This window comes from Exophiala bonariae (genome assembly GCF_035927105.1).
Source record: "Exophiala bonariae strain CCFEE 5792 chromosome Unknown scaffold_15, whole genome shotgun sequence".
In the NCBI taxonomy this organism is placed as follows: Eukaryota; Fungi; Ascomycota; class Eurotiomycetes; order Chaetothyriales; family Herpotrichiellaceae; genus Exophiala; species Exophiala bonariae.
The window spans coordinates 460,692-486,158 of NW_027042490.1; the positions used below are offsets into that span (position 1 = coordinate 460,692).

At 50.1% G+C, this 25,467-nt stretch overlaps 10 protein-coding genes across 10 annotated transcripts; 5 read left to right on the forward strand and 5 right to left on the reverse strand.

Annotated features, from left to right (window-relative positions):
* Positions 1-142: 142 nt before the first annotated feature.
* Positions 143-2,341, forward strand: LTR84_003138 (uncharacterized protein; the record flags this gene model as incomplete). Its single annotated transcript, XM_064846733.1, has 1 exon — positions 143-2,341. The coding sequence occupies one exon, from the start codon at positions 143-145 to the stop codon at positions 2,339-2,341; it is 2,199 nt and encodes a 732-aa protein (XP_064705713.1).
* A 285-nt stretch (positions 2,342-2,626) lies between these two features.
* LTR84_003139 (uncharacterized protein) lies at positions 2,627-3,675 on the reverse strand (the record flags this gene model as incomplete). The annotated part of the gene is made up of 2 exons (XM_064846734.1): positions 2,627-3,558; positions 3,639-3,675. The coding sequence occupies 2 exons, from the start codon at positions 3,673-3,675 to the stop codon at positions 2,627-2,629; spliced, it is 969 nt and encodes a 322-aa protein (XP_064705714.1).
* An 883-nt stretch (positions 3,676-4,558) lies between these two features.
* On the reverse strand, positions 4,559-7,525 carry YSH1 (endoribonuclease ysh1; the record flags this gene model as incomplete). The annotated part of the gene is made up of 3 exons (XM_064846735.1): positions 4,559-6,875; positions 7,220-7,317; positions 7,373-7,525. 3 exons carry the CDS (start codon positions 7,523-7,525, stop codon positions 4,559-4,561), a joined length of 2,568 nt encoding a protein of 855 aa, XP_064705715.1.
* Positions 7,526-8,122: 597 nt separating this feature from the next.
* Positions 8,123-9,888, forward strand: LTR84_003141 (uncharacterized protein; the record flags this gene model as incomplete). Its single annotated transcript, XM_064846736.1, has 2 exons — positions 8,123-9,215; positions 9,266-9,888. The coding sequence occupies 2 exons, from the start codon at positions 8,123-8,125 to the stop codon at positions 9,886-9,888; spliced, it is 1,716 nt and encodes a 571-aa protein (XP_064705716.1).
* A 2,205-nt stretch (positions 9,889-12,093) lies between these two features.
* On the forward strand, positions 12,094-14,286 carry LTR84_003142 (uncharacterized protein; the record flags this gene model as incomplete). The annotated part of the gene is made up of 5 exons (XM_064846737.1): positions 12,094-12,894; positions 12,946-13,024; positions 13,075-13,422; positions 13,471-14,021; positions 14,074-14,286. 5 exons carry the CDS (start codon positions 12,094-12,096, stop codon positions 14,284-14,286), a joined length of 1,992 nt encoding a protein of 663 aa, XP_064705717.1.
* A 1,468-nt stretch (positions 14,287-15,754) lies between these two features.
* On the reverse strand, positions 15,755-16,438 carry LTR84_003143 (uncharacterized protein; the record flags this gene model as incomplete). Its single annotated transcript, XM_064846738.1, has 1 exon — positions 15,755-16,438. One exon carries the CDS (start codon positions 16,436-16,438, stop codon positions 15,755-15,757), a length of 684 nt encoding a protein of 227 aa, XP_064705718.1.
* A 747-nt stretch (positions 16,439-17,185) lies between these two features.
* Positions 17,186-18,171, reverse strand: LTR84_003144 (uncharacterized protein; the record flags this gene model as incomplete). The annotated part of the gene is made up of 2 exons (XM_064846739.1): positions 17,186-17,961; positions 18,012-18,171. 2 exons carry the CDS (start codon positions 18,169-18,171, stop codon positions 17,186-17,188), a joined length of 936 nt encoding a protein of 311 aa, XP_064705719.1.
* Positions 18,172-19,601: 1,430 nt separating this feature from the next.
* LTR84_003145 (uncharacterized protein) lies at positions 19,602-22,397 on the forward strand (the record flags this gene model as incomplete). Its single annotated transcript, XM_064846740.1, has 1 exon — positions 19,602-22,397. One exon carries the CDS (start codon positions 19,602-19,604, stop codon positions 22,395-22,397), a length of 2,796 nt encoding a protein of 931 aa, XP_064705720.1.
* Positions 22,398-23,074: 677 nt separating this feature from the next.
* Positions 23,075-24,296, forward strand: LTR84_003146 (uncharacterized protein; the record flags this gene model as incomplete). Its single annotated transcript, XM_064846741.1, has 2 exons — positions 23,075-23,087; positions 23,317-24,296. The coding sequence occupies 2 exons, from the start codon at positions 23,075-23,077 to the stop codon at positions 24,294-24,296; spliced, it is 993 nt and encodes a 330-aa protein (XP_064705721.1).
* Positions 24,297-24,906: 610 nt separating this feature from the next.
* On the reverse strand, positions 24,907-25,275 carry LTR84_003147 (uncharacterized protein; the record flags this gene model as incomplete). Its single annotated transcript, XM_064846742.1, has 1 exon — positions 24,907-25,275. One exon carries the CDS (start codon positions 25,273-25,275, stop codon positions 24,907-24,909), a length of 369 nt encoding a protein of 122 aa, XP_064705722.1.
* Positions 25,276-25,467: the final 192 nt, after the last annotated feature.

The window sequence follows — 25,467 nt, forward strand, 5'->3', positions numbered from 1 at the left end:
CCAAAATCTTGAAGGAAATTTTGACTTGGAAACAAAGCTGCTCAGGGACAGAAATTCCTTCATTGCTTATCGACATATCCTTTGCTCGCTCAACACCACCGCCGTATTTCATAGTGAGTTCTTCAATACCTGCCGAGACATCATGCATTTAAGCTCCTGTCTTGGGGATATTCCCAGCAGACGTATTCCGAAACTGGCTAATATCCTTCAGTTCCGACCGAAAGAAAACCATCACGATCAAGAAGAGCGCATCAAATCCACCATCAAGACACTACCAACTAGATTGAGGGGGCCAGGGCGTTTGATTCGCTTGTTGCTCCATCCTCGCATCGACGCTTGTGAATGGCACAAGGGTCTGAATCGCTGTGTCACCGATGTCATCCTCCACTCCATCCAAATCGAGATTGGCATCCGCCTCAACAGCCTAATCGCCCATTCAGAAATGTTACCTAAGGAGCATTTCGACCGAGTCTCGAGGTTGAGAGAGTTGCACGCGTTATGGCTTGGTCCTGAGACGTTCGAGAAGACATTCCTCATCCCTACACAGAATGTGCCATGGAAGTATCAAGCTAACAAGTGCGACGCCTGCATCCTCTCATGTCTCGCCGGCAATATGCAAACATTGTTGGACTTGCGATGTGTGATTAGCTCACGTGCCACTAGCAAATTTGTTGCGAAGCATGGAAATCCACGACTTCTGACCTGGGTTGACGCCTGGATCAAGAGTCTTGTGACACATGTGCGAGATGTGACTGGCCTTGACGTGCCTCTGGATGCTCAAATTGAGAAGAATGATCATCAGGCTGTGGAACTGAAGAATCTCCGTGGCAAAATTAGGCGTCTACAAAAGAAGAGATACCATAGCGCGGGCCCTCATCGTGCAATGGTTGACAACAGCGTTGATGCAGCCATTCCGGTACAAGCAATTGAAGCCGATGATCGAATTTTTGTAGATAATGGCGAAGAGATTGTTTCGTCGAAGCAAGCAAGACGACAGTCAATGGGTGACAACGATGAAGACAGCGGCGACGCTGATTTGGCATCGGTAGATGCTTTCACGGCGTTGAAGAGCTCAAGTCATGTACCCTTGGTCTTGGATCCATGCCTGCAGTATGGAAACCCATATTGCCCTGATGAGGCTGAGTTAAGGCATTCGGTCCACTCTGACATCGGCAACAACGGAAAGAAGTCATCAATTCTCCAACCGGACATCTACGTACCTCCTAGACAAGGCTGGAAGAAGCAAGAAGCTATCCGTCACTCTACTGCAGCCCGATCGCATCAACCAACAGTTGCATCGCGACGAGAATCATGGGAAAGTGTCGTTTTCGACAGCAATTTTGTCGAGTCGGGAATCATGCATCAATCACGCTACGAATCTCGACAAACGATGCATCAACCACATCATAGATCAGCTCGACCACCAAGTTCTCGATATCCTTCTGTGCAAACCGAGTTTGCAAGTCGTCGCCCTACAGTCGTGGAAGGAGGAGCATATCCAGATCCAGCAGCCTCGTATGTCAATGTTCTCCCGGTTTTTGGAGAGTATGATGTTGAGGCTGGTCACGATCGCAACGGGAATAAAACCCACTACCAGTCCACAACAGCCTCAGGATCCCAACACGATGCCACAATTAAAAGTTCGTCCGTTCTCCCTGCGGCTAAAGCCCATGCTCCACCACGCCATACCCGTCCCGATGCAATTGAGCATGTTAAAGGTGTCGACAAGAAGCATAACACAGCTCAAGACTTGCTACACGCCTACGACGATCTAGCACAGGGCCTCGGCAAACACAACGCTAAAATCCGAAGCAAACCCAGCACGCACAACCATCTGGCCAGCGATCTCAACATCTCTTCCGCAAGCCGAAATGCAATGGTCCCAGAAAGTCTGAAGGCACCTAGACGTCATGATGATCACAAAAGTACCAAACAGCGCACGGAGCACCGAGTAGACGGACATTCGAAACCTGATACCGCGCATCGAGGTGAGAAGAAGGAGAAACATGGTGAAGACCATTGTAAACACGGTCAACGAACAATACCAGTGGCCCACGATGCTGCGAAAGCCAAGAGCCCTCACGGCGGTGATGATGACAAGCACAAGCATACGCGTGACGCCGACCCAGCCGAAAAGAAAGATAAGACGAAAGTCAAGAACGACCGCACACCCGTCAAGCACAATTACGAAGATCGATCGAATCCCCACACTAAACCTACAGCACCAGCAAAGCCCGCAAAGAATCAGGAGTCAAATGCCACGACTTGGTCTGCGCAATACGGCGCGGGGCTGAGGGGGAAAGACGACTTGACTTGGTTCTACAATGGCGGTCGAAAGTGAGATTCGGGTCGAGATCTATATGCTTTGCTGTATCATGCATGTCACGCCTCTTTGAATATTACCTATGTACAAGGCTTGATACTGTACTTTCATGGTAATGTTATTTGTTCTTAGCATATTCAAGCATTGCGCTCTCGAGATTATGAGAGCTAGATGCTTACATCCTGATTTTGGTCAAATTTAACTGTTTATTGTTCAAGTCCAGTTCTTATTTATTTTTTGTTTCATTAAAAAAATTCTCGTGATATTTATCTACTCGTCGTGAAGATGCGAACATCAGTTAAATCATGCTTTTGCCGCTGTCGCCGCCGCCCCCAGCGCCGCCTGCATCCCACGGACCCACACTCCATCGGGCAAGAAAGTCTGCTCAATGAGGAACTCCTGACTCTCGTCCGCATAGGGGACGGGATGGCGGTAGAAGAGTTTTTCCACAACGCACTCGACGCTCTGGCCCGCCTTGACCACTCCATTAGGGCCGTCGCTCTTGCCGTCCTGGGCGACGGCGCCGTCTTCGGATATCAGTTCTTCGTAGGCACGCACCATAGTGCTGATCGGCGTGATGTAATGCTTCGGCCAGAGGGCGGTTACTTGGTTGGGTATCAGGCCTGTGTCGACGTAGCCGGGCATGATGCAATTGACGGCGATGTTGTCACTGGCGAGCAGTGGCTTGCCGACGCTTCGCGTGAGTGCCACGACGCCGTGCTTCGATGAGTTGTATGCCGGTGCGAGAGGGAACGGGTAGATCCCTGCACAGGATGCCGTGATGACTACCTTAGGATTGAATGGTGCTGGAGAGGAGCCCGACGCGGCTTTGAGTGCCACATTCGTCTTGCGGGCGTAGTGCACAAATAATCTCAGACCGTAGAACACGGCAATCTCATTGACTTCGATCGTGGTGAGGTTTGGCTTCGGCGGCTCGCCGTCTAGGTCCCAGCCCTGAGAGAAGTTGCCCTGCGTGATGTGGTCGCTTTCGGCCATGCCGGCGTTGGCGGCAAAGAAGTCCAGGCGACCCCCAGACCACTCGAATGCTTTCTTGAATAGCGCGGCCTGCTCGTCCCATGATGCCACGTTCGTGGCGACGAATAGATGTCGCTCAGGATCTAGTGTTGACGAGATGGCGTTGTATGCTTCTGGTCTGATGTCGGCGATGACGACCCTCCAGTTGGACTTCGAGAGTAAACTCTGAACCAGACCGTATCCAATTCCTGAAACTCCGCCTGATAGAGGTGTCAATTCCTGGGTCCGGCAGCTGCCATGGTGTGCATTGTTTGGTCATGGGAGTGGGATATCGACATACCTGTAACCACAGCGGTCTTTGTCTGTTTCACTGCCATGATCAGTATTTTTCAATCGAGTTAGGACTTAGGATGTATCGATGTCTTTGTCTTTCGAGAGCGTTGAACAACACAGCAGAGCTTCCACTCGGTCAAAGAGATCTTGAACCCAGCTCAGGATACAGCAACGCAATAATAAAGGAGCCACCATGTCCAATCTCCTTTCATGCACACACATCGGGCCTCCCCTGCGACTATGCCGCGGAGGGACGCCTGGGGCACCTAAGCTGATTCTCTATCACGATTTCTTACCGAGGTCTCTGATTTCCATCTTCATTAGGGTGCAGGTAGAACTCGTATGCAAGGACCACGGGCTGATTCGGATACATAGAGTCAGCGAGGCCACTCGGTTAGGCTTGAAGCCCTGCCCAAGAGGAGCCTAAGAGTGCTGTTTCCCCGCAAAATGCAGTGAAAAGGGACACCAAGGACGCCTAAAGTAGCGGGGCAGCTTGGAATCAACGAGTACGAAATACGGTGGGATCGTATAGGTCTGAGAGTTTGGGTACCTCATACAGAGCTTAGGCAGCTGTTGCATAATAATCTCGGGAAGTTCAGGTCGTAATGGAAAAAGCATGGTAGCTGCGACTTTGAAAGGAATACGGATGGTTATTACAATCAATCTCTACCAAATGAATTTCATGAGTAGCAGATCCTTGCACGAGGCTGCGCATCCCAATCTGCAATTCTCCCATGTGTCTCCTAAGCATCTCCAGGGTGCAGAGTATTATTTCAGGATTCTAGCTACCTGTCAATCGTATGATGGTCGATATAGGGGAGAAGTTGTGACATGCATCAGAATTTCCGATCTCGTCTGCAGTGATTATCAGCACAGAATCGTCTGATATTGACAACCACGAGATGCAGCCCCTGAAAAGAAGACATATCATGCCGAGACTGTCTCCCTGGTGTTCCACATGGGAGCCACGGTTTCGACTGCTCTCTCAACAACAGCCTTGATTCGATCTCGCAGGACAGCATTGGTGCATTCGACCTCGAGATCCTCCAACCATAACTTCGCCACAAATTTGTCAAATTTGATCTCCAATCCAGGTACCGGAATGCCCAGTGCGGCGAGTCTGGCACGTTCAGCTATCTCTGCGCTCTCAATATCATCATCACTTTCATCTTCGGATTCCTCTTCTTCTTTTTTGGGCTCACTTCCTTTGGAGTCTCGGTTTTGTGGAAGTTTCGGCTTCTCAATCGGCGTAACACCATCCCCAAACTGTTCTTCAAGGAACAGGCATAGTCGTGCAAATCGATCCTGGGGAGAGATATTGGCGTGTTGGTTGCGCAGCGGTTTCGTGCCATTCTCTTGACTGTGGCCGTGATGTGAATGTAAGGACTTGCTCGAGGAGTATTTGACAGCCGCGGGACTGCTCTCGACTGTCATCAAGACAGCCATGACAGCATCCGCAATGCCATCATTCATAGTGTTTCCCTCCCATTCCAGCTCTATTTGTTTTTCACGACCAGACCACTTGAGCGTGACACATCCCATGACAAGGAATGTTCGTTGCGGCTCAATAATGATTTCCTCATCTGCTTCCTCCTCAGTTTTGTGGCCATTGGTCTCTTGGGATACATCTGAGTTGTGGTTGCCCTTCGTGCTGTTGCTGTCTGATTTCACCTTGCCAACCTCTTCAATACTTCCGAACGTCCCTTCAAGTGCCCAACGTATCAAATCAATTCCTGCGGCTGCAAGAGTTATGTGCTGGCGACAAATGATTGTCGTTGTTGTAAGGCCTGCATATTCTCGTAGGTCTTCTGGCGCCATGAGACTCAGCTTAAACCCGTTCTGAACCAAAACACCACTGACGACTCTCGAGTCATCCGCCTCAGAGGCCGGAGGATTGATTTGAGCGAGTTTGCCAACGACTTTAGCAATTTTGTCTTTTCTAAATGGGATTTTGACTTCGGCACCGTTTTCGGGGCTGTAAACTTTGGTCTGATGGGCGTTGGGATTGTTGGCCAGTCGTCGCGTGTTAAGATCCAAGAGTCTGGATCTTAGTCGTGCGGCTTGTGATCGTTCTCCGTGTACTAAGATCACGTGTGGTGAGGCAACTTGTTCGATGAATTCGACATTTTCAACTCCAGTAACATGTGCGGCGAATTGGAATTCCTCAACAGTGCATCTTCTGGGTATCATTACTGCCGTGTCGTCGTCCTTCCGCCGACCCATGGCCTGAGGTGGTCCACTACCACCTCCACTCATGATTGCTGGAATCATTTCGGGTTCGGATAGGATAGTTCGAGCCATAGTTCCCTCCACATTGTAACCAGTCATAACTACACCGTTGCGTTGATCTGGCGCCCATCTCTCCAGCAGGACTCGGGACATTCCTGACTGCAGCATACCTGGAGAGGCTAACATGACACATCCACCAACATCATCAAAGCGATCAAGATTACGGAGACTTCGAACAAAACGGAAATCCCATGGCCCAGCACTTACGCCTTTGGCATTGCCAGCCGCCTCTGCTTCAGCCATTCGCTCACGGAAGATACGTTTGATATTGTCATTCATGGCGTTGATATATGTCTGGTAGACAACCATACACTTTCGAGCCGTGTTACCCGTGTAGTAGATAGGGAATTTTTGTAACTCAGAATGGCGTTGCCAATAATCCTCAAGAATGAGTAAAAGTTCTTGAGCTCGACCTAGGGCAAAGACAGGCATAAGAACTTTACCACCACGGTTGATAATATTGGAAACGGCTTTCAACAAGGCGGTTTCCCTCTCTGCTCTTGGTGGAGCATTAGAGATGCCAAAGGTTGACTCCGTGATAAGGACATCAATCTTGCCAACCGTAGCGACGTCTGGGACCTCTGCAGCTACAAGATGACGATCTTGTTCTCTTGAATAGTCAGCCGTGAAGAAGATATTCAGACCAGCAATGTTGATGAGAAACATGGCAGCCCCAAGGACGTGACCCGCTGGATATGGGGTTATACGAACGCCTGAGACTGTATGTGTCGTATAGAAATCTATGGTTTCGATTTGAGGCAAAGTAGATATGTGATCGGCTTCTGTGTACAAGCTCGTTCTTTGGTCGGACGTTGAAGAAGTGTTGCTGACTCGGACGGAATCTTGTATGAGCCATTTGTAGATTGCTTTAGTTGGATGCGTCATGAAGACGCGGCCTTTAAAATCTGTTTTTGCAAGGACATAGGGAAGGGCGGCGGCATGATCGAGATGAAAACTATGCGACACATCTCATCAGCCATCGGGTCAAACATCGAAGAGGGCTCGCATTTGCAAGGAGTTGGGGTATGGGAACGGGGTCGACGTGGCATGAATATTCAAACTCGACGAGGTAGAAGAAGAAGCGAATGGATTTCGGCCAACAATTGTATTGATTTCTGGTCTAAATACAAGTTGATCTCCAAGAAGATGCGGTCACATCAATCAGAGATGCTTGAAAGCAGCGGCCTTGTCTTTCCTCGTGCTTTGAGTGCACCCCAAGCTCTTTCTCTCAATAACTGACCATGAATTCAAAGTAAACACTGGGGGCGGAGAGAACGGTAATAAAAGAGAAGCACCTACTGGCTGATCAGAAGAATATCAACGGTGGAAAGGTCGAAATCGTCAAAATAGGGCATGGCAGACATTCCTTCACGGCCTGTGTGCATACCAGCATCGAGCTACACCATAGTCAGCCTCTGGGCGGTCTTGTGAATGAGATTTCGGCTCCTGTACCATGACCGTCTTGCCCTTGTATTGAAGGATATGACATGACCGACCAACCTCTTGACATCCGCCAAGACCGATGAAGACCAGTTCATCAGATGGGTCGACAGGGTCTTCATCCTCTAACTTGGACATAGCTGCGGCTTTTCTCTTGTTCGCCATGGTAGTGGTGTGGATGTGGCTATGTTATGAAGGGTCAAAGCAAGGGTTAATGATGAGGTTCCGATCGCGATCTGAGAATGGGAGATTAAGTCGAGTCGACGAGGACTTAAGCAGTATATGACCGAGATTTCGTCATATGTGAAGAGGTTCCTTAGTGAGCATCATGAAGGCGTGGTGGGTGACTACGAGCATTTCGCAGTGACAAGAACTGTCGATGAACCTCAGTGTCGCAGAAGCAGTAGTCCGAGTAGAACAAATTACAGGGTCACCCCGGAGTAACAATGTTTCCGAAATGACACGTGACTCCATTTCGCTTCATTCCGCCTACGATGCGCTTCAACTTGAAGTTCTGCCCACTCCATCCCCATCATTCATCACTTCAGTCAATCCTCATCCCAGTCTTCCACCTCAGATCGATCTATTACCAATATCTCCCAGTCGCCCAAATGACGGACAAATCTAATTAGGCATGGTACAAGCAATCCAAGCGCCGAGCGTTCACCTGCGCTCCTCGGGAAAGACGAGACCAACAATCACAAACCCATCCTCTCTTTGCTTCAGTTGACGGAATCATCGATATCCATATCCCTCACCAGAATGGCCCAGCCACAGCCTGCTCCTTCGCGCCCGCCTCTCCCTCCCACTCAGACCTCTTTCCATCGCGATTTTCCCGCTGCAAATGGAAGACCAAGTCCCCTTGGCCCTCAGTCGCCGACCATGAGTTTAGGCTTCTCATCACCATCGCCTCAGCAGTTTTCACCTCAATTTTCGCAACCACCAGCAAAAAGATTACGACTCTCACCTGAAGCTCAATCTCCCTTTCCCTCACCCAGTCAAGTCGCCACTCCAACGGCGCAGCCGTCCACGCCGGTTGGTGGAGCCTTGCTCAATGGATCTACACCTGTCGTTCCACGACCTGGCTTGATGGCTCCTCCACAACGCCCGCCAGATAAAGCAGACAACAACTACGAGGATATTCTTTCGGGAACAGGAATTAACATTGAAGAGGAGGCCCGGATGCTTGTCCGACCCGATTACTACAATATCCCAACGCCTCAGGACCCCTTTCAGTCTCGTCCCGGTGGCTTTAATAGTCGTCAGAATTCGTTTACTGCGGCCAGCCCTGGTGGTGATGGCGCGATTGGAACTCAACAGCAACAAGATGATGGGCAACCGCAAACCCAAGGTTATCAGCCGACGGCAGAGGAAGTCAAGAAACGTGAGGAACAACGCCAGGATTGGGAAGCCGCTCGACACAGCCAACATCCGTTATGGGACATGTTTCTTCAAGGCGGAGCATTGAACGAACGAATCAGAAACATCAGTATTTCGGAGCATTTGGTTGATCCTCAGTCCGGGGTGTTGGTCAATACTCAGAAATCCGGTCCTCCACCAACCGTACGTGTCAACGGGCTAGAAGGAGCATCGCGTGTCATTGACAAGGGACAAGCCATTCTCGATACGGGACAGAAGGGCGAACGTTTGTCTGAAATCATGAAGGTTATCAGCCTGGCTGCTAAAGCCCGGCTGAGTGGCCTCGTGAGTGCATCATCACGAATGTCACACGAACGGCAAGAACACTCCAAGGGGAAGATTCCGGATGACTGGCAAGACATTGCTGTTCCCGCGAAGCCAACCATTGATTTACCAGAAAGCGCTCTGAGCCCTACTAGCAGCTCGGCGCTCAAACGTGAGTACTCCTCCATTTCATCACCTCATGGTATTCTAACAATCTGCTAGGGACGTTCTCGCATGCAAACAGTGAGCCCTCCAGTGCTGGCAATCAGGTCTTCAGTGTCCCACGAATCATTGAGGCCTTGGAGAAGTCGACCACATCAGAAAAGACCGCCGAGGATGCTCGTCGGCTGAAACGGTTGAAACGCCGCGCAGCCAACAATGGTGATGGATCCGCAGGGGCGGCTACTGCAGCTGCCGAGGCAGAAGCGGCTTTGGCGGCAGCTCTCGAGGCCGAGAAGAAGACGACCAAGAAAGAGCGGAAGCTGGCTGTGTCCAAGTTCTCCGAACAGCAGCAACACAAGTCGGCGAACGAGGCAGCACGCCTGGCGGTGTCTGGAATTCTGGGGCGAGGTAAGAAGAGCCGGACGTACGACTGGATGAATGCGGGCAAGGGGGCAGGAGCCAGTCCAGCTGCAACTCCTGGAAAACCTCAGGCATCCGGCCCATCATCAACAGTTGGTACACCAGCACCGGAACGAGCGCGACCTCTTCGGGAGAAGCAATTTGGACAGTGGGACGAAGAGAAAGAGGGCAAGATTCAAGCACGAGATGTGTTTGTCGTGCTCGAGAGTGACGGACGAGCATTTAGGTCTTATCTGCGAGGACTGAGCCTTCCAGAAAATTGATTCTTGATATGAATTGCTAGATATTTCTCACCGGCATTAGAACGGGACACGCATCGGTGGTTACAGAGAGAGCACGGATTGTCAAACGGGTGATGCGGGACAAAGGCGTGCCAGGGGGATGTAAGATAATTCAATACCGAAACCAACATGGTCCGAGATGGACTTCAATAACTATCCAAGTCATAAGTCATTGCTTATTGAGGTTTGCTCAGAGATTTCCACCTTCTCAGTACGGAAGATGCATTAGGCAAGCAGTCGAAGCGAGTAGTAATATCACAAATGCATTGAAGTGATATTAGTAGTACCACTCCGGAGCATGGCTTAAGTAGTGCCACTATTGTACGAGTAAAGATGAGTTTTGGCGGGTGGATCACCTCTCGTGGCACTTCACCATTCGGGTTACGTCGTTTGCATCTAGCAGAAAAACTCGGGGAGAGGAGCATGCCGGCGTTGTTGTGGAGGGCATCATTGCATCCAGTTGGGTGGCACCGCGATGCTTCCGGTGGTTAGTCGTGGGTGGCGGATCAGATGCAGTGCATTTGCGCACTGGCAAGCGCTCCCAAGTCCTAAGAGATATGCGGGCGGGAGATGGGACGATGGGGGGGCAAAACGCATTGACGACGGAAAACACAGCACAGACATTTGACAGCGCCAGCCCGAGGATTCAGCACGTTTTTTTGGATGGTGATTACATCTGGTATGTAAATTGGGCTTCGAATGTGGAAAATGACAAACACGGATGCAGAGCAGTGCAAGAAAATGGATTCCCTTTTGAGGTTGAAAGCATGCCATGTTGGTATCTATCTTCGTGGGCTACATTTATGCCTCCGTCAGTAGAATGAGGATCAACGTCACACACACACGAGCAGAGTGGCGGTTGGATGACTCGGATGGAGTGTGAGAGCCCGAGACTCGGACGCTGAGAGGATGACTGGAGACTGAGGAAGAGGGTTCAAGGACCATCAATCAGTCAATCGGGTTAGCAAAGTCTGAGAAGTCGCGGAGAAAGTCACGTCAGTTCTGCTGCTTGCTGGCTTTGGCGGCTTTGTGGACGGAGCACGAATGCAACTCGCGCATCATTTAGCGTGGTTCGTGATTCGTGATTCGTGACTCTGGGTTCATCTTTCTCTCTTTTCCCGGCGAGTTAAAAGATGTGAAGAGATAGCCCTAGGTGGGGATGTGGTTATGGACTGGATGAGTGACGGACCACGGTAGAAATTGGAGTGAGTAACAGATTTTGATAGTCAAGACTCCGTCGACAGCACTTGGTGGAATTGGACTGGCCAGGATGAAGGATCCAGGACGAAGGAGTCGGTTGGGATTAATATCTGGTTCATGGGTGGCTGCGAGACCCCTAGAATAGATCATCATGGGGCAGCTTAGGCGTTGAAGTCACTGATACGGGGGGGCGGGTAGTCGTTGATTGTTAAGGATGAGGAGAGAATTCCTGGGCAGGGACGCCACCCGCACACGCATCTTCACGAGCACCCGTAAGCCCCTATGGAGTATCTGGTGGTGAGTTGCACGCCTAAGCTCGCCCTGAACGGTGCCCTGAGTTCCAAAGTTGCCAGTAGTTGTCTTGCCCTGGGCCCGAGGGGCCCTGGCTTGGTTCCATCGTCTCCAACTTGATCGCTACGCTGCGTCTGCGTTCTGCGTCTCCTCAAACCTGCCAGTCTGCTCACCATCGTCCTCGCCAGCAGTCTTGCACCTTCAATCTTCAACTTCATCACCTCTTGTAACTCTTCTCATCCTCGACCTAGGATTCCTCTACCTATGTCCTCTTCTCCCTCATACTCGTCATATCATTGTCAAATATGAGTGTGGATCTGTGCTAGTAAGAGAGAGGGTTTGCTCCTCTCTGGTCCGGCGTTCCACATTTCTTCCCACTGTCGACGACTTGTCTTTCGTCTGGAGTCTTGACCATACTTCCTCCTTCGCTTCTTCTGCCTCTGTTGTAATCACTCACCATTACTTCTCGACTGACCACCGACCTCCTCCTCCGTCCAAAACCCTGGAAGCCGCGTCCATTTGTGCGAGCAACCCGTCCAAAGTCTTCGCATGTTGCCAACTGCGGCCGCAGCCGATCCACTGGAGTCTGGCAAGTTGGACTGACGACTCCACAACCGTCACCACAACCGCAACTGCAACTGCAACCGCGAGCACATCCTCAACTTTCACCACGACCACTTCTGCCCTCTAGACAAAATGTCCACACCTTCAATAGCAACCACAATAATTCCTGCACACCACTCTCAATATGGCTATCCCCATCAGAACCTTTACTCTCCGTCAACACGCACATACCCCGCAACCAACACTCTTCCTGCGCCTCAGAGACTGACGACCTCCTACGTTTCCTCTTACCCGACTGCTCCTCAGTACCAACGACCACAGCCCTCTCCTGCCGTTTCATATCGACAACCATCCAATCTCTCAATGGCTCCCTCCCAGCAGAACTCTTCTACAGCCGAGTCTGCCTCCAAACGTCAGCCAGATTGGAATGAATTTTACAAAAATGGCGTCCCCAAAGAAATCATCGTTATCGATGATGATTCACCCGATCCCCAATATCCAGCAGCCACGTCCAACATGACAAACAGGCAACCCAGAGCAGATGGTTCCACTTATATATCTAATCCCGGCCGAAAAAGAAAAGTCGACCAGGGTTACGAAATCGAGTATTCCGACAGTCCAACATTTTCTACACATCCTGCAAAATTCGGTGGCTCTTCATCGGCCTCATACCAGTCTGGCGATCGGACAACTTCTTTGCAGACTGTCACTGCCCCTACATCTCTGGAGTCTTACGCCGGAAACAATGCTAGCAGCAGTTTCGAAGATGTCAGAGCCGGTCAGAAAAGGAAACGAGTTCAACCTCAAAAGGAAACCAGGGCCCAAACAAAACGAAAGCAACAGGAATCAACCACCGATGCATTTGCCGACTATATTCCACCCCCCAAGCCACTAAAGAAGGCTGGCGATGTTCATGTTCCTGTGATTCGTGATGTACGTTCCACCGCCAAAAAACGATCATGGATATTGGCTGATAAATCACAGAATTTACACAAACACCAGAAAGCCGACGATGATGATGGTCACTACATTGTTAGTCCCAATGTACCTTTGACAGATCGATGTAGGTCTCACTTTTTCACCCACAACCCATAATTCACTAACAGTTCCCAGATGATATCATCAAACTCCTTGGCCAGGGTACTTTTGGAAAAGTTGTGGAGGCATTCGACAAGAAAAAGAGGACGAAATGTGCTGTCAAGATAATAAGATCGGTTCAGAAATATCGCGATGCTAGTCGCATCGAACTGCGGGTTCTCTCCACGCTTGCCCTCAACGACAAAACCAACAGGAACAAGTGTATCCACCTACGAGACTCCTTCGACTTTCGGAACCACATCTGCATTGTCACCGATCTTCTCGGCCAAAGTGTCTTCGATTTCCTCAAAGGCAACGGCTTCGTACCCTTTCCCAGTTCTCAGATCCAGAGTTTTGCACGTCAACTCTTTACCAGTGTGGCTTGTAGGTTTCATTCTTATTCGTTCTATGTGCTCCACTGACAAAAACTAGTTCTGCATGATCTCAATCTCATTCATACCGATCTCAAGCCGGAGAACATTCTGCTCGTCCATAATGCGTATCAAACATTCACATACAACCGGACGATACCTTCATCATCTCACACCAACTCTCGCACTGCCAAGCAGCGACGTGTTCTGTTGGACAGTGAAATCCGTTTGATCGACTTTGGATCTGCCACCTTTGATGACGAATACCACTCTTCTGTGGTTTCTACACGACATTATCGTGCACCAGAAATCATATTACAACTTGGTTGGAGCTTCCCATGCGACATCTGGAGCATAGGATGCATAATAGTCGAATTCTTCACGGGTGATGCTCTGTTTCAGACTCACGATAACTTGGAACATCTCGCCATGATGGAAGCAGTCTGCAGTGGCAAGATCGACAACAAACTTGTAAAACAGGTTTGCCAGGGAAGCCGCGGTGCCAATGGAAACCCTGCCTCCAAATTCTTCAACCGAGGAAAATTGGAATATCCGAATAATGAAACGTCAAAGGCATCGCGCAAATACGTCAAGGCTATGAAGCATCTCAATGTGAGTTGATAATGGACTTGATCTTGCTTCGAATTTGCTAACCATTTTCTAGGAATTTATTCCAGCCAATACAAATTTCAACAAGCAGCTTCTGGACTTGTTGAAGAAAATCTTTGTTTACGATCCAAAGAATCGGATATCGGCAAAAGAAGCCCTCAAGCATCCTTGGTTCAAGGAAACACTTGTCGATGATGGCACAGAAGCCATTCGTATACGAGAAGAACGTGCCAATGTGGGGCCTGATCCCAAAAGAGCACGAGTGTGAGCTTCACATTGTGCTACCCACACATTACTATCACTGCGGAGTCTTCATTACTTAAATCTGGGGACCAGTGATATGTTATGATACTATTAAGCATTGAACGACATTAATGATTGCCTTGGACTCTTCGTCCAAGGTCGGAGGTGTTGGGTAGACCAGGGCAGGTGCCTCTGCTGGTCACTTAGACATAAGGTCTTATCGCAGGAAACTTACTCACCCACCCTGTTTGTTCATGAATGACTGTCTGTCAGAGTTGAAGGTGAGGGGTTGCGGTACTTCGAGCTGCTGTTCATCGCAGCAAAGTCTGCTATTGCACGGGAAACTATTGATGGCATATATCACTTAGCGAAGCTTGATCAACACTGGCTGAAAATTGAGCCGCAAGGGAGGCTTCATTGGAGCTCAAAAGCAACATTGTCGCCCAAGAAGGTATTCCTTTCACAACTTCAGAGCTCTTCCTACAGGGATTGATCTTTTATGTGCGAATCCGGCCCGGACAGACGAATTGTGAGGTGCAATCAGTGCATTGCATTGCGGTCATGACGAATTTTTAGACGTGCCAGTGGAAATCACTCGTGCCCATTATCCAACGACTACTTACTACTACTACTACTACCACCCCGCCAGTCGCTGTACTGGCAAAAAGCACCGGGAGTATGGACATTTCATCTCATTCAATTGAACATGCTTCTAGACCTATTCATTGATTCCGCTCTTGTCGTGATATCGATTAATCCGTGGTGTCGTTCGTTCTCGAGGATTGATTGTCGTATATGTCCAGCGATATGAACAGCAATTGCGTGAGTAGACCCGGATGTCTAACTGTGCTGGTGCCAGTACCAACGCGGATAGCTAAAAGAAGAAACCCATCTACCCAGCCAGCCCCAACCACCCTTCCACACAAAGTACCTACATCTAAGATAGCCACCATATGCCGCCCTCCATTTTATAGTGCATGGCAGCACATCTCATCGGCATGGGTAAGGCCACGCAGCGCAGCGGGAAACGAAACTCTCACGATATGTTGATACTCTCACATGTGGTCGACATCAATGGGCTGAGATGTCATGGGGCACTGGCATGTGAGATTCGGGTGTGGGTGCTGTGCTGGTGCTTTCCAGTAGACGATATTCGTATACTGATGGATTGGGCGTGGTGCTGGTATTGAAGGAACATATTGGATGTATACGTATGAGTGTGGGTGTGGGTATGGGTATGAGTATTGGTATTGCCAGAGGTTCATTTGTGACATCTCAATTGGGGGAGTGTGAGGTCTGGGACGAAGGCTCCCAGCAGGGTACGGCTGGCCACAATGATACCGAGCGCAGTAGTCTTGTTCCTGCTCTTGCTCAACGAGGGAGCGTCCTCGGCATCGATGGACCTCCACGATCTGCTGAAGATGCTGCGGAACATGCCCACCGGAAGATTGGAGCCCGTCTTGCTGCAAGGCTGGCGTGTACGACGGAAGATGTCAATCTCGATCTCGGTCTGGCACATAAGAGGACTCTCGCGCTTGAGACTCGGAAGGTAATAATGGCGTTTCAACAACAGTGGTTGCTCTGCTGAAACGAATCAGTTGAGTTTCAGTTTTCGTTGGAGATAACCTTGATCGAGGTCTCTGCGCTTGCCATCCGCCTCCTCGGATGCCTCCTGTGACCATGGGGCGAGGCTGTGCTTCTCCTGAAGCCGTGTCAGGAGAGCGAGTGTTGCTTGCTTTGTCGTCTGCAACCGGGGAGCCGCCTTGCTGGTTGTTGTTGTTGTTGTCGTCGTGATCGGGCGCTAGAGTCTCGATAGCATCTCCACTCGACTCGTTGGTGTTGTCTGCTGGCACGTCCGTGGGCGTGTCCTCACCGTCTGGCAGACCAGTATCATCTCCCTCCTCGGGGTTTTCAGGGCCGTTCTGAGGTTCCTGCTCTTCTGAGTCAAGGGCCGCTTCGCCGACCCCATTGTCGCCCTCGGTGTCGCCCGCCGCCACTGTTCCACTCGCAGCGTCTTCTTGAGTCTTCTGTGCACGTGTCCGTGCTCGTCGACTCCTGCGAATCACTTCTGCACGCTCAAATTCGGCTGGCAAGAGCAGTCTCCCCAGCCCTAACCAAACGCTAGAACCGCTTGGCCCACCATACCAGTTGAGGCCTGTGGCTTTCTTCTGCGTCATTCTCGTCCCGATACGAAAATAGACAGAGCAGAGTCCGTACTATGGACCCGTGTCTTTTGGGGTTCAAGTCGGTTGCCGACCATATTCAGATCTGGATCAACGCAGTTTTTATAAGAGGGTTGAGCCATCTCGCTCTATTGAACGGCTCAATGCGTAGTCATGATTGCGGCACCTATGCGGGATTCATGCTCGTGATTCATCGAGATCTTCAATCAGGCCGTGGGGTCACTCAAATCTTACCTTCTTTCTGTGATCCAAGGTAAGACCTGATTGCAAAGAATGTGCCTGCTCCGAGACAGTTCAGCATGACTCGCAATGCCAAACGGCAGTCACTGTCATCCTGGAGAAGGGAAGTCACTGGACATCACGTTGAATTGTCGCGCCGTAAGACATGTAATATGTAGTCATGATACAGTACGATGAGTTAAAGCTGAATATGAAGACTGAAGACTGAAGAACGGTTGAGGGTTCGGGCACTCTTATCAACAAGGTGAGCTTGTGCTGGAGTGGGCAGGTCACCATCCCCACGTTCTCGCTCACTCTCCACAAGCCACTCTGGGTTTAGGTAATCGCAGGGACCCGCCAGGCGTGATTTTAGTGCTCGCTTCCCCACAACCGGATATCTTCGGGTGCCAGGACACTTAAGAGGAAATGACATAATAGGCATGATATAATATGCAGTCGTGATAAAGGCAATCGTTCCGGTCATCACCCTCCCTTTCCTTTCTGCTCCTCAACAAGAGATAATTATCTGTCAATCCTTTCCTCGGACTTGCGTATCCGACCCTCACACTCTTCAACCCTGGCTTGTAATCGTTGGTTCTCTATTTCCACTCGTTTGCGTAGCTGTCGCTCTTCCGCGAGTTCGCTGGACAAATCCTCAATGTCGCATTGACCTCGCACGATTTCACTTTCTCGCTTGCGCTTCTTGGATTGCATTGTGGTCTCGGCAACAAAGACTCGGTCGTGGACCTCGGAATCACCAGCTGACACTTCTCGCGCTTTGGGTGCTAATTTGCGCTTATGTGGTCCATCAAGATGCTGGTCCAGATGATCTTTGCGCTTGAAGCCTGACCCTGGCTTCGAACGCTTGCAGTCCTCATATGGACAATAGTACTTTTCGATCTGACCGTGCTTGGAGTTGCGAGGAGGAATATTCTCCTCTTCGAGTGACAGACCAGCCGCGTTAGATGCATCGGGACGTGATAGGACAGCGGTCTCTGCTGTTGCACGACTGCCAAACTCTGTGAGTTTGATTTTGTCTTCAAAGGGACTTCTCACTGGAGCTTCAATGGCCAAGGGGTCGACTTCACGACCCATAATCGGCAGGATCAATGCATTTTTTGCAACCACTGATGATACGGGCAAAAATATTTGGGTTGTCGGCACAGTAACGTCAATACTACTATCGGAGGCATCGAAATTTTGCCGCTGGGCGTGGTCTAAGATAGCTCTCATGTCGAGATCATCCCCCATCCACGCCCATGGTGCGAAGTTGGAACTACCAGGCTGGAAACTGTTGTCTAAGAGAAGGTTTAGCGCAGGACCAAATTGAGAGGAGGAGTAAGCATACCCTGGGAAGAAACAACGAAGTCGTGACCGTCGGATAGAATAGCGGTCACATAATCGGCGGAAATTGCGTTCGAGAATGTCCACTCGCTGTTGAACCCGTCATAGAACATCCAGCAGACACCCCATAGGACAACTAGAGCGGGCCAAATTGTCCATGGCATGGTGGTGCATGGTGGCCGGATCCTGTGAGGAAACTCTGAGAGCGCCAAACACAAAAGCAAGATCCAGTAGAGCTTCTCCTGTAAGAGGATCTTTCTAGAGATGGCGATGAGTGCTTGTATTCTGAGGAGGAATTCCCAAAACTGGTGCCAGAGAGCCGACAGATCCTGGAGATCCAAATCAAACTGGCATGACAAAGCACACAGTCCTTTGGGGCCAAGGCTGAGATTGGTTTTCACGTCAAGTTTCCTGTACTAAACTTCTTTTTTGAGCTCGTCCAAAGCTTCCTCGCCCAGGGTAGGAAGCCACAAACCCCCGCGCGTTGCACGCCTGAATTCATCGAAAACTTGTAGCACCCTCTCCACCTCAAAGAGCAAACTTATAATTCCTATCGCTTCCATAGGGTATTGAGGCTGTTATAGCTTTCGAAGTTGTCATCACGCCTCAGAATGTAAGAAATTGCAGGAAGCACAATCGACATTCTGAAAAGGCTGACGAACCCGGGGAACTAATGCAATAAGTAGCCGCCAGTGAAATCCGCGACTCGCCCTAAGGCGGTTACTGACCAAGAGTAGGGAATTTATCAGGCGGTCCAGGGCGCAAGGGAATGATCCCCGCACTTGTGCTTGTATCTCATTCCCGATTGATCAGAGCCGTACGGTCTGCAAGCACCATTAGCTGGGGCGGCTTTTACCAGAACATATAAGTAATTGGCATATCCCCAAAATCAAACCGATCATCAGAGACCACGCGGAAGTTGACACAATGCCACTGAGGTTATGTATCGAGTGCGAGCTGGAGACAAGCATCAGAATGCTGAGCAGTGAGTGGTGGTAATATCTTCCTACCAATATTGGGAGAGTAGAGGTTCAATTAACCTTCTAACACGCAGAAATATGATCCTGTGGACGACGTGATGTACATGATAATCTGTTGTTGACGTTTCCCAGAGCAGAAACGGACTGTGGCAGTGCAGATCGGAACGCGGTGCCGCATTGATCCGCGCCTGCCGGAGACCGATAGTGAAGTGGTGCACATGGTCACTGCCATTATTATTGTCAGGACCAGGACCTCGATCTCCATCATCTCTCCGTTATCGTCACCAAATGGGGCATGTTGTCCAACGTCCTAGCAGATTCTATCTGATTTCATTGTTATGATCCTAGTTGACCTTCCTGTAACCCAAGCTTTTCTAAGCTAGCTTGTATCCGAGCAACTCCGCCGACTGGTCGAAGCCTTCATCCACCACGATCAGCATCCCCAAAATCGTTGTTTTACCCGAGAAGCATAAGCACCTAGTCTCAGCCTGTACTGTTTCCATAATCCCACCCTGCAGTCTATAACAGCCTCTACATCCTGTGGGCCAAATTCCTCCTGTCGACACACAATGTCCAGATAGTCATCCGCCGATCCATGTATCAAATCCATCACCATGCACTCAACCAGTGGCCCTGGGCTACGACAGCACTCTTCCACCCCAGATCAATTCCAGGACTGGGACCAAATCTTCGATGCACATGGCGACAATGATATTGAAGACAGCCCGTCGGATTCTGACCATCCCTCAAATCCCCGGATCCAAACCAATGGTTTAACCAACTACGATTTGATCGGAGTAAGTATCAGCCGACAACAGACTCATCTACGTTCCCCCGACACTCCAGTGGCCGAGAAGGCACGAGCTCTGAATGTGCCCATTACCTACTTTCCAGAAACACAGCAGCTGGATCAAGGGCTCGAGGATCTAGGGGATGTTCCCTCTATCACCGTCAAGCCACCAGCGAGGACGACCATTCGCCGTAAGACGGTGGCTTCACATGGAAGACCAGCTGAATTGGCATCCTCGCGGCAGTCACTCATTTCAGACCAAAATGGTAGATACTATGAACAACTCGACTCCCCCGACCTGTCTTTCGAGCGGTCATACCCCTCACAAATCCGGCGACCAGATGATCCAACTGTCAAACCAACATCCCCTTGGGAATATCGTTTCCCCCCTCAAAAGTGGCGATCAGAAAATGTGCTCAAGCAGGAGGAGCCATCCCAAGGCCAACCTGATGCTCCACCGACAATCCGACAATCGTTGACAAAATCCTTACTCAGTGTTACTGGTGGTGAAGGGCGGCGACGATCCTCGTCCGGCCCAACTGCTATTCTATCTAACTTGCGCAAACTTTTACCCGAGCTACCATCTGCATCTTTCAACATGAGCTCCATGTCTTTGGCCCTTTCTGCTAACAGATCCACTCACTCAGATCCGAACACATCTCAAAACAGTCCCACAGAACGATCCCGGTTTAGATGGTCATTTCGTGAGCCACCAGAAGATGGGGGCGATCAACAAACCCAAAGATTCCGGAAAATTCATGAAGACGCAAGAATCAACCAATTTGATGGAAATATCGAGTCCATCCTTGAGCCTACCAGTCCGGCTTCAATTCGAAGCCGTCCTCGTTCAAACTCAGAGAGTTCGATATACATTGGTCGACGGATATCCGGGGTCTCAGCTTACGATGATATCAGCGCTTTTGCAAATGTTGCAGAAATGACAAATGCCCGATTAAAAGCTTTCACTGACAGCTTTCAAAATTCGACCCTGAGATTGCCCAAATTGCCAACCATACGGCCATCACCAAAACGTCAGCTTAGTCCCGAGAAGGCCCAGGCCCAAGATGGCAACCAAGAGCCAGCCAATCGTGGGATTCACCATCAATACACCACATTAAAAAATTTGCGGGGTGGAAAGAAAGCTGTTGATCTCGAGTCTCCTCAGCAAAGAGCCCATCCTGTGCTCTCCCAAGCTCTCTCCAAACTCACCGGCGATGTCGTTGTACTAGGAGGGTATCGGGGTTCGATTTTAAGATCAGCTGAACCACCGCATCGACAACTATGGGTACCGATAAAAGTGGGACTAAATCTTCGGAAGGTTGATCTCGAGGTTGGTCTTACCAGAGAGGATGAAGAGAAAATGGAGCAGACAATCATTCCATCAGGTGTTCTGTCACACATCGGCCCCATAGATATCTGTCGTCGACTACTCAAACATTTGAGAAAGTGCCCAAATACTCGCGAAAATAAACTTCGTGTCCATGAATGGGGCTACGATTGGCGTCTGAGCCCGGATCTCCTCAGTGAGAAGCTCATAGCATTTCTGGAGTCGCTGGACTGCAACCAGCCCGACACGCCGCTCGAGAAACGTGGAGCAACCATCATAGCCCACAGCTTGGGTGGTATGATTACACGGCATGCTGTCAACTTGAGACCAGAGCTCTTTGCAGGAGTCGTTTATGCAGGAACACCACAGAACTGTGTGAATATCTTGGGTCCATTCCGCAATGGCGATGACGTACTGCTCAGTTCTCGAGTCTTGACGGCACAAGTAACTTTCACCATTCGCACAAGCTTTGCGCTTCTCCCTGATGATGGTCGATGTTTTATACACAAGCACACGAATGAGAGATTTGATCTCGACTTCTTCGACCCTCACACGTGGGACGAGTATCGACTATCTCCATGCATCAACCCACCTTTGCATAGTTCAACCAAGGACAACGAGCGCCGAAAATCACTCATGGGAACCATTTCAGACTCTATCAATTCTTCAAACAAAAAGGGATCATGGCTCGGAGGTCAGTCTACTGAAAAATCAGACGCCAGGGATACTATGGATTCCATCGCCCAAGAAACCGAGGATGGCGTCCGCGACGCTCGCAACAATATAGAAGAGAACACAGGGGAACTTGTTGAACCATCGATTAAACACTCTCAGCATCGACCCAGTGTCGCAACTGCCGTCACCATCCCAAGAGAACTCGCCTGGGAATATTTAGATCGAACCCTTGCAGAAGTACAAGTTTTCCGGCAGCAATTAAAGTTCATTCCTAGTCATCAGGAGAACAATGCTTACCCCCCTCATGCATACATGTTTGGTAAGACGGTACCAACCGTGTATGGAGCGAAAGTGGCCAATCGTGAGGCGATCAAGTATAGCGACGTCTTTGACGATCTCGCATTTGCAGCTGGCGATGGTGTTGTACTCGCAAGCGCAGCACAGCTGCCTGAGGGTTATCGATGTGTGAAAGGAGGCAGAGTGGAAACTGATCGTGGTCATGTTGGGCTATTAGGGGATCTTGAAGGAGTGGGAAGATGTATATCAGCAATTGTGGATGCCAGAGCAAAGGGTGTCGGGCTAGGAAAGCAATATGCTCGCAATGGGAATGATGATTAGCTCGAGGGGACGGATGTCAGGAAGAAGTATACGTATGTGGGCCAATGGCTGTCGAAATGAAGCGTGAGTGGGAGCTGTACAGTATCCATTACCTCTTAATACCTACTTAGGCACAGGAAAAGTCTGGTCAGTATCATTAGTAGCATCGGTACCCTAGAGTAGAAATCGACCCGTTTGCATGATATATGCCACAGAGTACCAGTCATCTGAAACATCACGAGCTCCCCCTCTCATCGTTCATCTAAGCTCCTCCAAGTTCAGGATGAAGTCCCAGTAGCATCTCAGATATGGCTTCAGAACAGCTTGCTGAGTCAGCCAACTAGGAGTCATCGGATGGCTGTTGAGTGGGTTGCGGGTAGCGGCCGCCTCCGGACTATCCTATCTATGCTACGTAAGATATGAAAAGTCTAAATAGATCGTCCGAACTAGAGGAGATGGAATTCGTCTGGGAAGACTTTTGTCCTTTGATCACTTACCGTCGAACTGCATTAGAATTATTCACTCGAGGTAATATTGTTTCGTTCATTGCCGATTGCATCGCCGTTATTCGTCACGTTGAAAGACGAAGGGACGGAGGAACGAACTTGAAGTGAAATTTGGACCTGGACAATTTGTCGAAGATGTGTCAAGGGTCGACTCATGAGTTCCTCAAGGCGCTGCCGAAGTGCGAGCATCATATGCATCTCGAAGGTGAGTCAGAAGATTCCTTCCATGGCTATGGGCAAGGAAGGGGTGGAGAGAGCTCCACGGGCTCAGATATGCAGAAGACCAAGGCAGGAAATTTTGAGCCCATGAGAGGGAAACCGAGTTCATCGCGATCTACAATCTCAGGGCTTTGGCCCATGGAATGCACTTGGAAATCGTGATCCCGTCCTAGGCCGAAGCACCTGCAACCATGCTAATGCCGTGTTTCAAACAGGCTCGCTCTCCCCAGAACTGCTGTTCACGCTATCAAAACGCAACAATATTACACTTCCAGCTTCCGACGATGCGGCCTTTTCATCACCAGACGCCCTTCTCGCACGATATCGCAAATTCACCTCCCTCGACGACTTCCTGCACTACTACTTCGTCGGGATGTCGGTGTTAATCACAGCCGCTGACTTCGAGGCTCTCGGATACGAGTATTTCTCACACGCACACTCCGACGGCGTCCTGCACGCCGAAGTCTTCTTCGATCCGCAAGTGCACACGGAGCGGGGCGTCAAGTATGCCACGGTCGTGGAAGGGATCCAGAAGGCGCAGAAACGCGCCGAAGTCGATTTCGGGATCTCGTCCGAGCTCATCGTGTGCATCCTGCGGCATCTTCCCGTCATGGACGGCGACCGGATGTACCGCGAGGCAATCCCAGATCTGGAATCTGGCGCGGTCAAGGGGTTGGGTCTGTCGAGTACGGAGAAGGGGAATATGCCGTTCCTGTACAAGGACACCTACGCCGATGCCGAGAAGCGCGGCTTTCGCCTCACCGCGCACGCCGGCGAGGAAGGCGGTGTCGAGTACATGGCCTCCGCTCTGAACGATCTGCACGTCACGAGGGTGGATCATGGAATCAAATTGCCCGACGACCCGAAAGTCATGGCCGAATTTGCGCGGCGGAATATCATGGTCACGATGTGTCCGATCTCGAACGTCGAGTTGCGCTGCGTGAAGAGTGTCTCAGAGCTGCCGATTCGGACATACCTGGAGAATGGCGTCAAGTTTAGCATCAACAGTGATGATCCGGCGTATTTTGGGGGTTATATCTTGGACAATTACTGTGCCGTGCAGGATGCTTTTTCGTTGAGTAATGAGGAGTGGGGGACGGTGTGTGGGAATGCAATTGATGGGAGTTGGTGTGGTGATGACCGAAAGGCGGTGTTGAGAAACAAGCTGGCTGAGGTGCTTGAGAAGTTCAAGTGAAGCAGAAATGGACCCATATATTTGCGATCCGGGAGACCGTCGGGTGCTTGCTGGACTTGATGGTGGCTGATGAGGGTGATTTGCATTACGTGCTCAGAAGTCTGTCATGAGGTTCAAGGCATCAACAATTCTGCTCATTCATATCAAAATCAATATTCCAATGATGAATGTTTGGCCGCACCCCATGTGCTGAAACCTCAGCAGCCTTCAATCTAGGGGCGCGATGCCCCTTCCTGGAGGGGGAGTCCAACCAGGCTGGCTGATAAGGGGTAAATCACGTGACATAGTATCTCTGCATGCCGACAAGCATAGTTTGACCTCGAAGGAATTCGATTACGAGTGCCTAAATTACTCGCATCAGACTAGACGAGCTCAAATGAGAAGAAGGTGAAGAATCGTGTTCTTGAAAGCACTTTTGATCGAAATGAATCATGTCCACTAAGTGGCTCCATAGCCTCCCTTCCCGAGCCTCGACTCTTTACTACGTAGGTAGACACTGGATAGACCCAATACCAAGTAGCTCTGGACATAAGACCAGTAGAAAGCGAAAGACGTATCATAGTTGTACTGGCCATCACTGAGATAGCGCCCTGATTATTCCTGAACATGATCAAGACCTTTGGCTATCTCCCAAATACTTCTCAGTGACATAGGACCAGCCACGCACACGATCGAAGAATTCCATTTCCCTTGGCTTAATCCACATTGGCTCCGTGACTTTAGTATATGGCTCGTAGTAGCTCTTCGTCAACTGGTGTTCGTTGAACCATTTTTCGTCCTTTGCCCAGACTTCGACGAAGCGAAACTTGCCGGGCTCGCTCGGAGAGTGGAAGACGTCGAAGTAGAGTAATTCTGGCTCTTTGGCACAAAGCTCCCAGACGGGTCGCAGAGCGTCTAAGAAGGCTGGCACGTCGTTTGGTGAAACGCGGATTGTCACGATCAATGTCGTTTGGTTTGTATGGGGGGTGGAGAGAGACATGGCTGAGATTGGTTTTGGGTCAAGGGTTATTTGCGTGCAAGACAAAGACTTGGAGAGAGTGCAATGGGTCAGGGATAGCATCATTCTCCTTTGACTGACATATGGGAAGCTCTGGGCTTTTATTCCATCGTAATACCTGTATCTCAGGGGAAGCTTATTGAATCATCGTCGGTTGCATCTCCGTAAACAGAC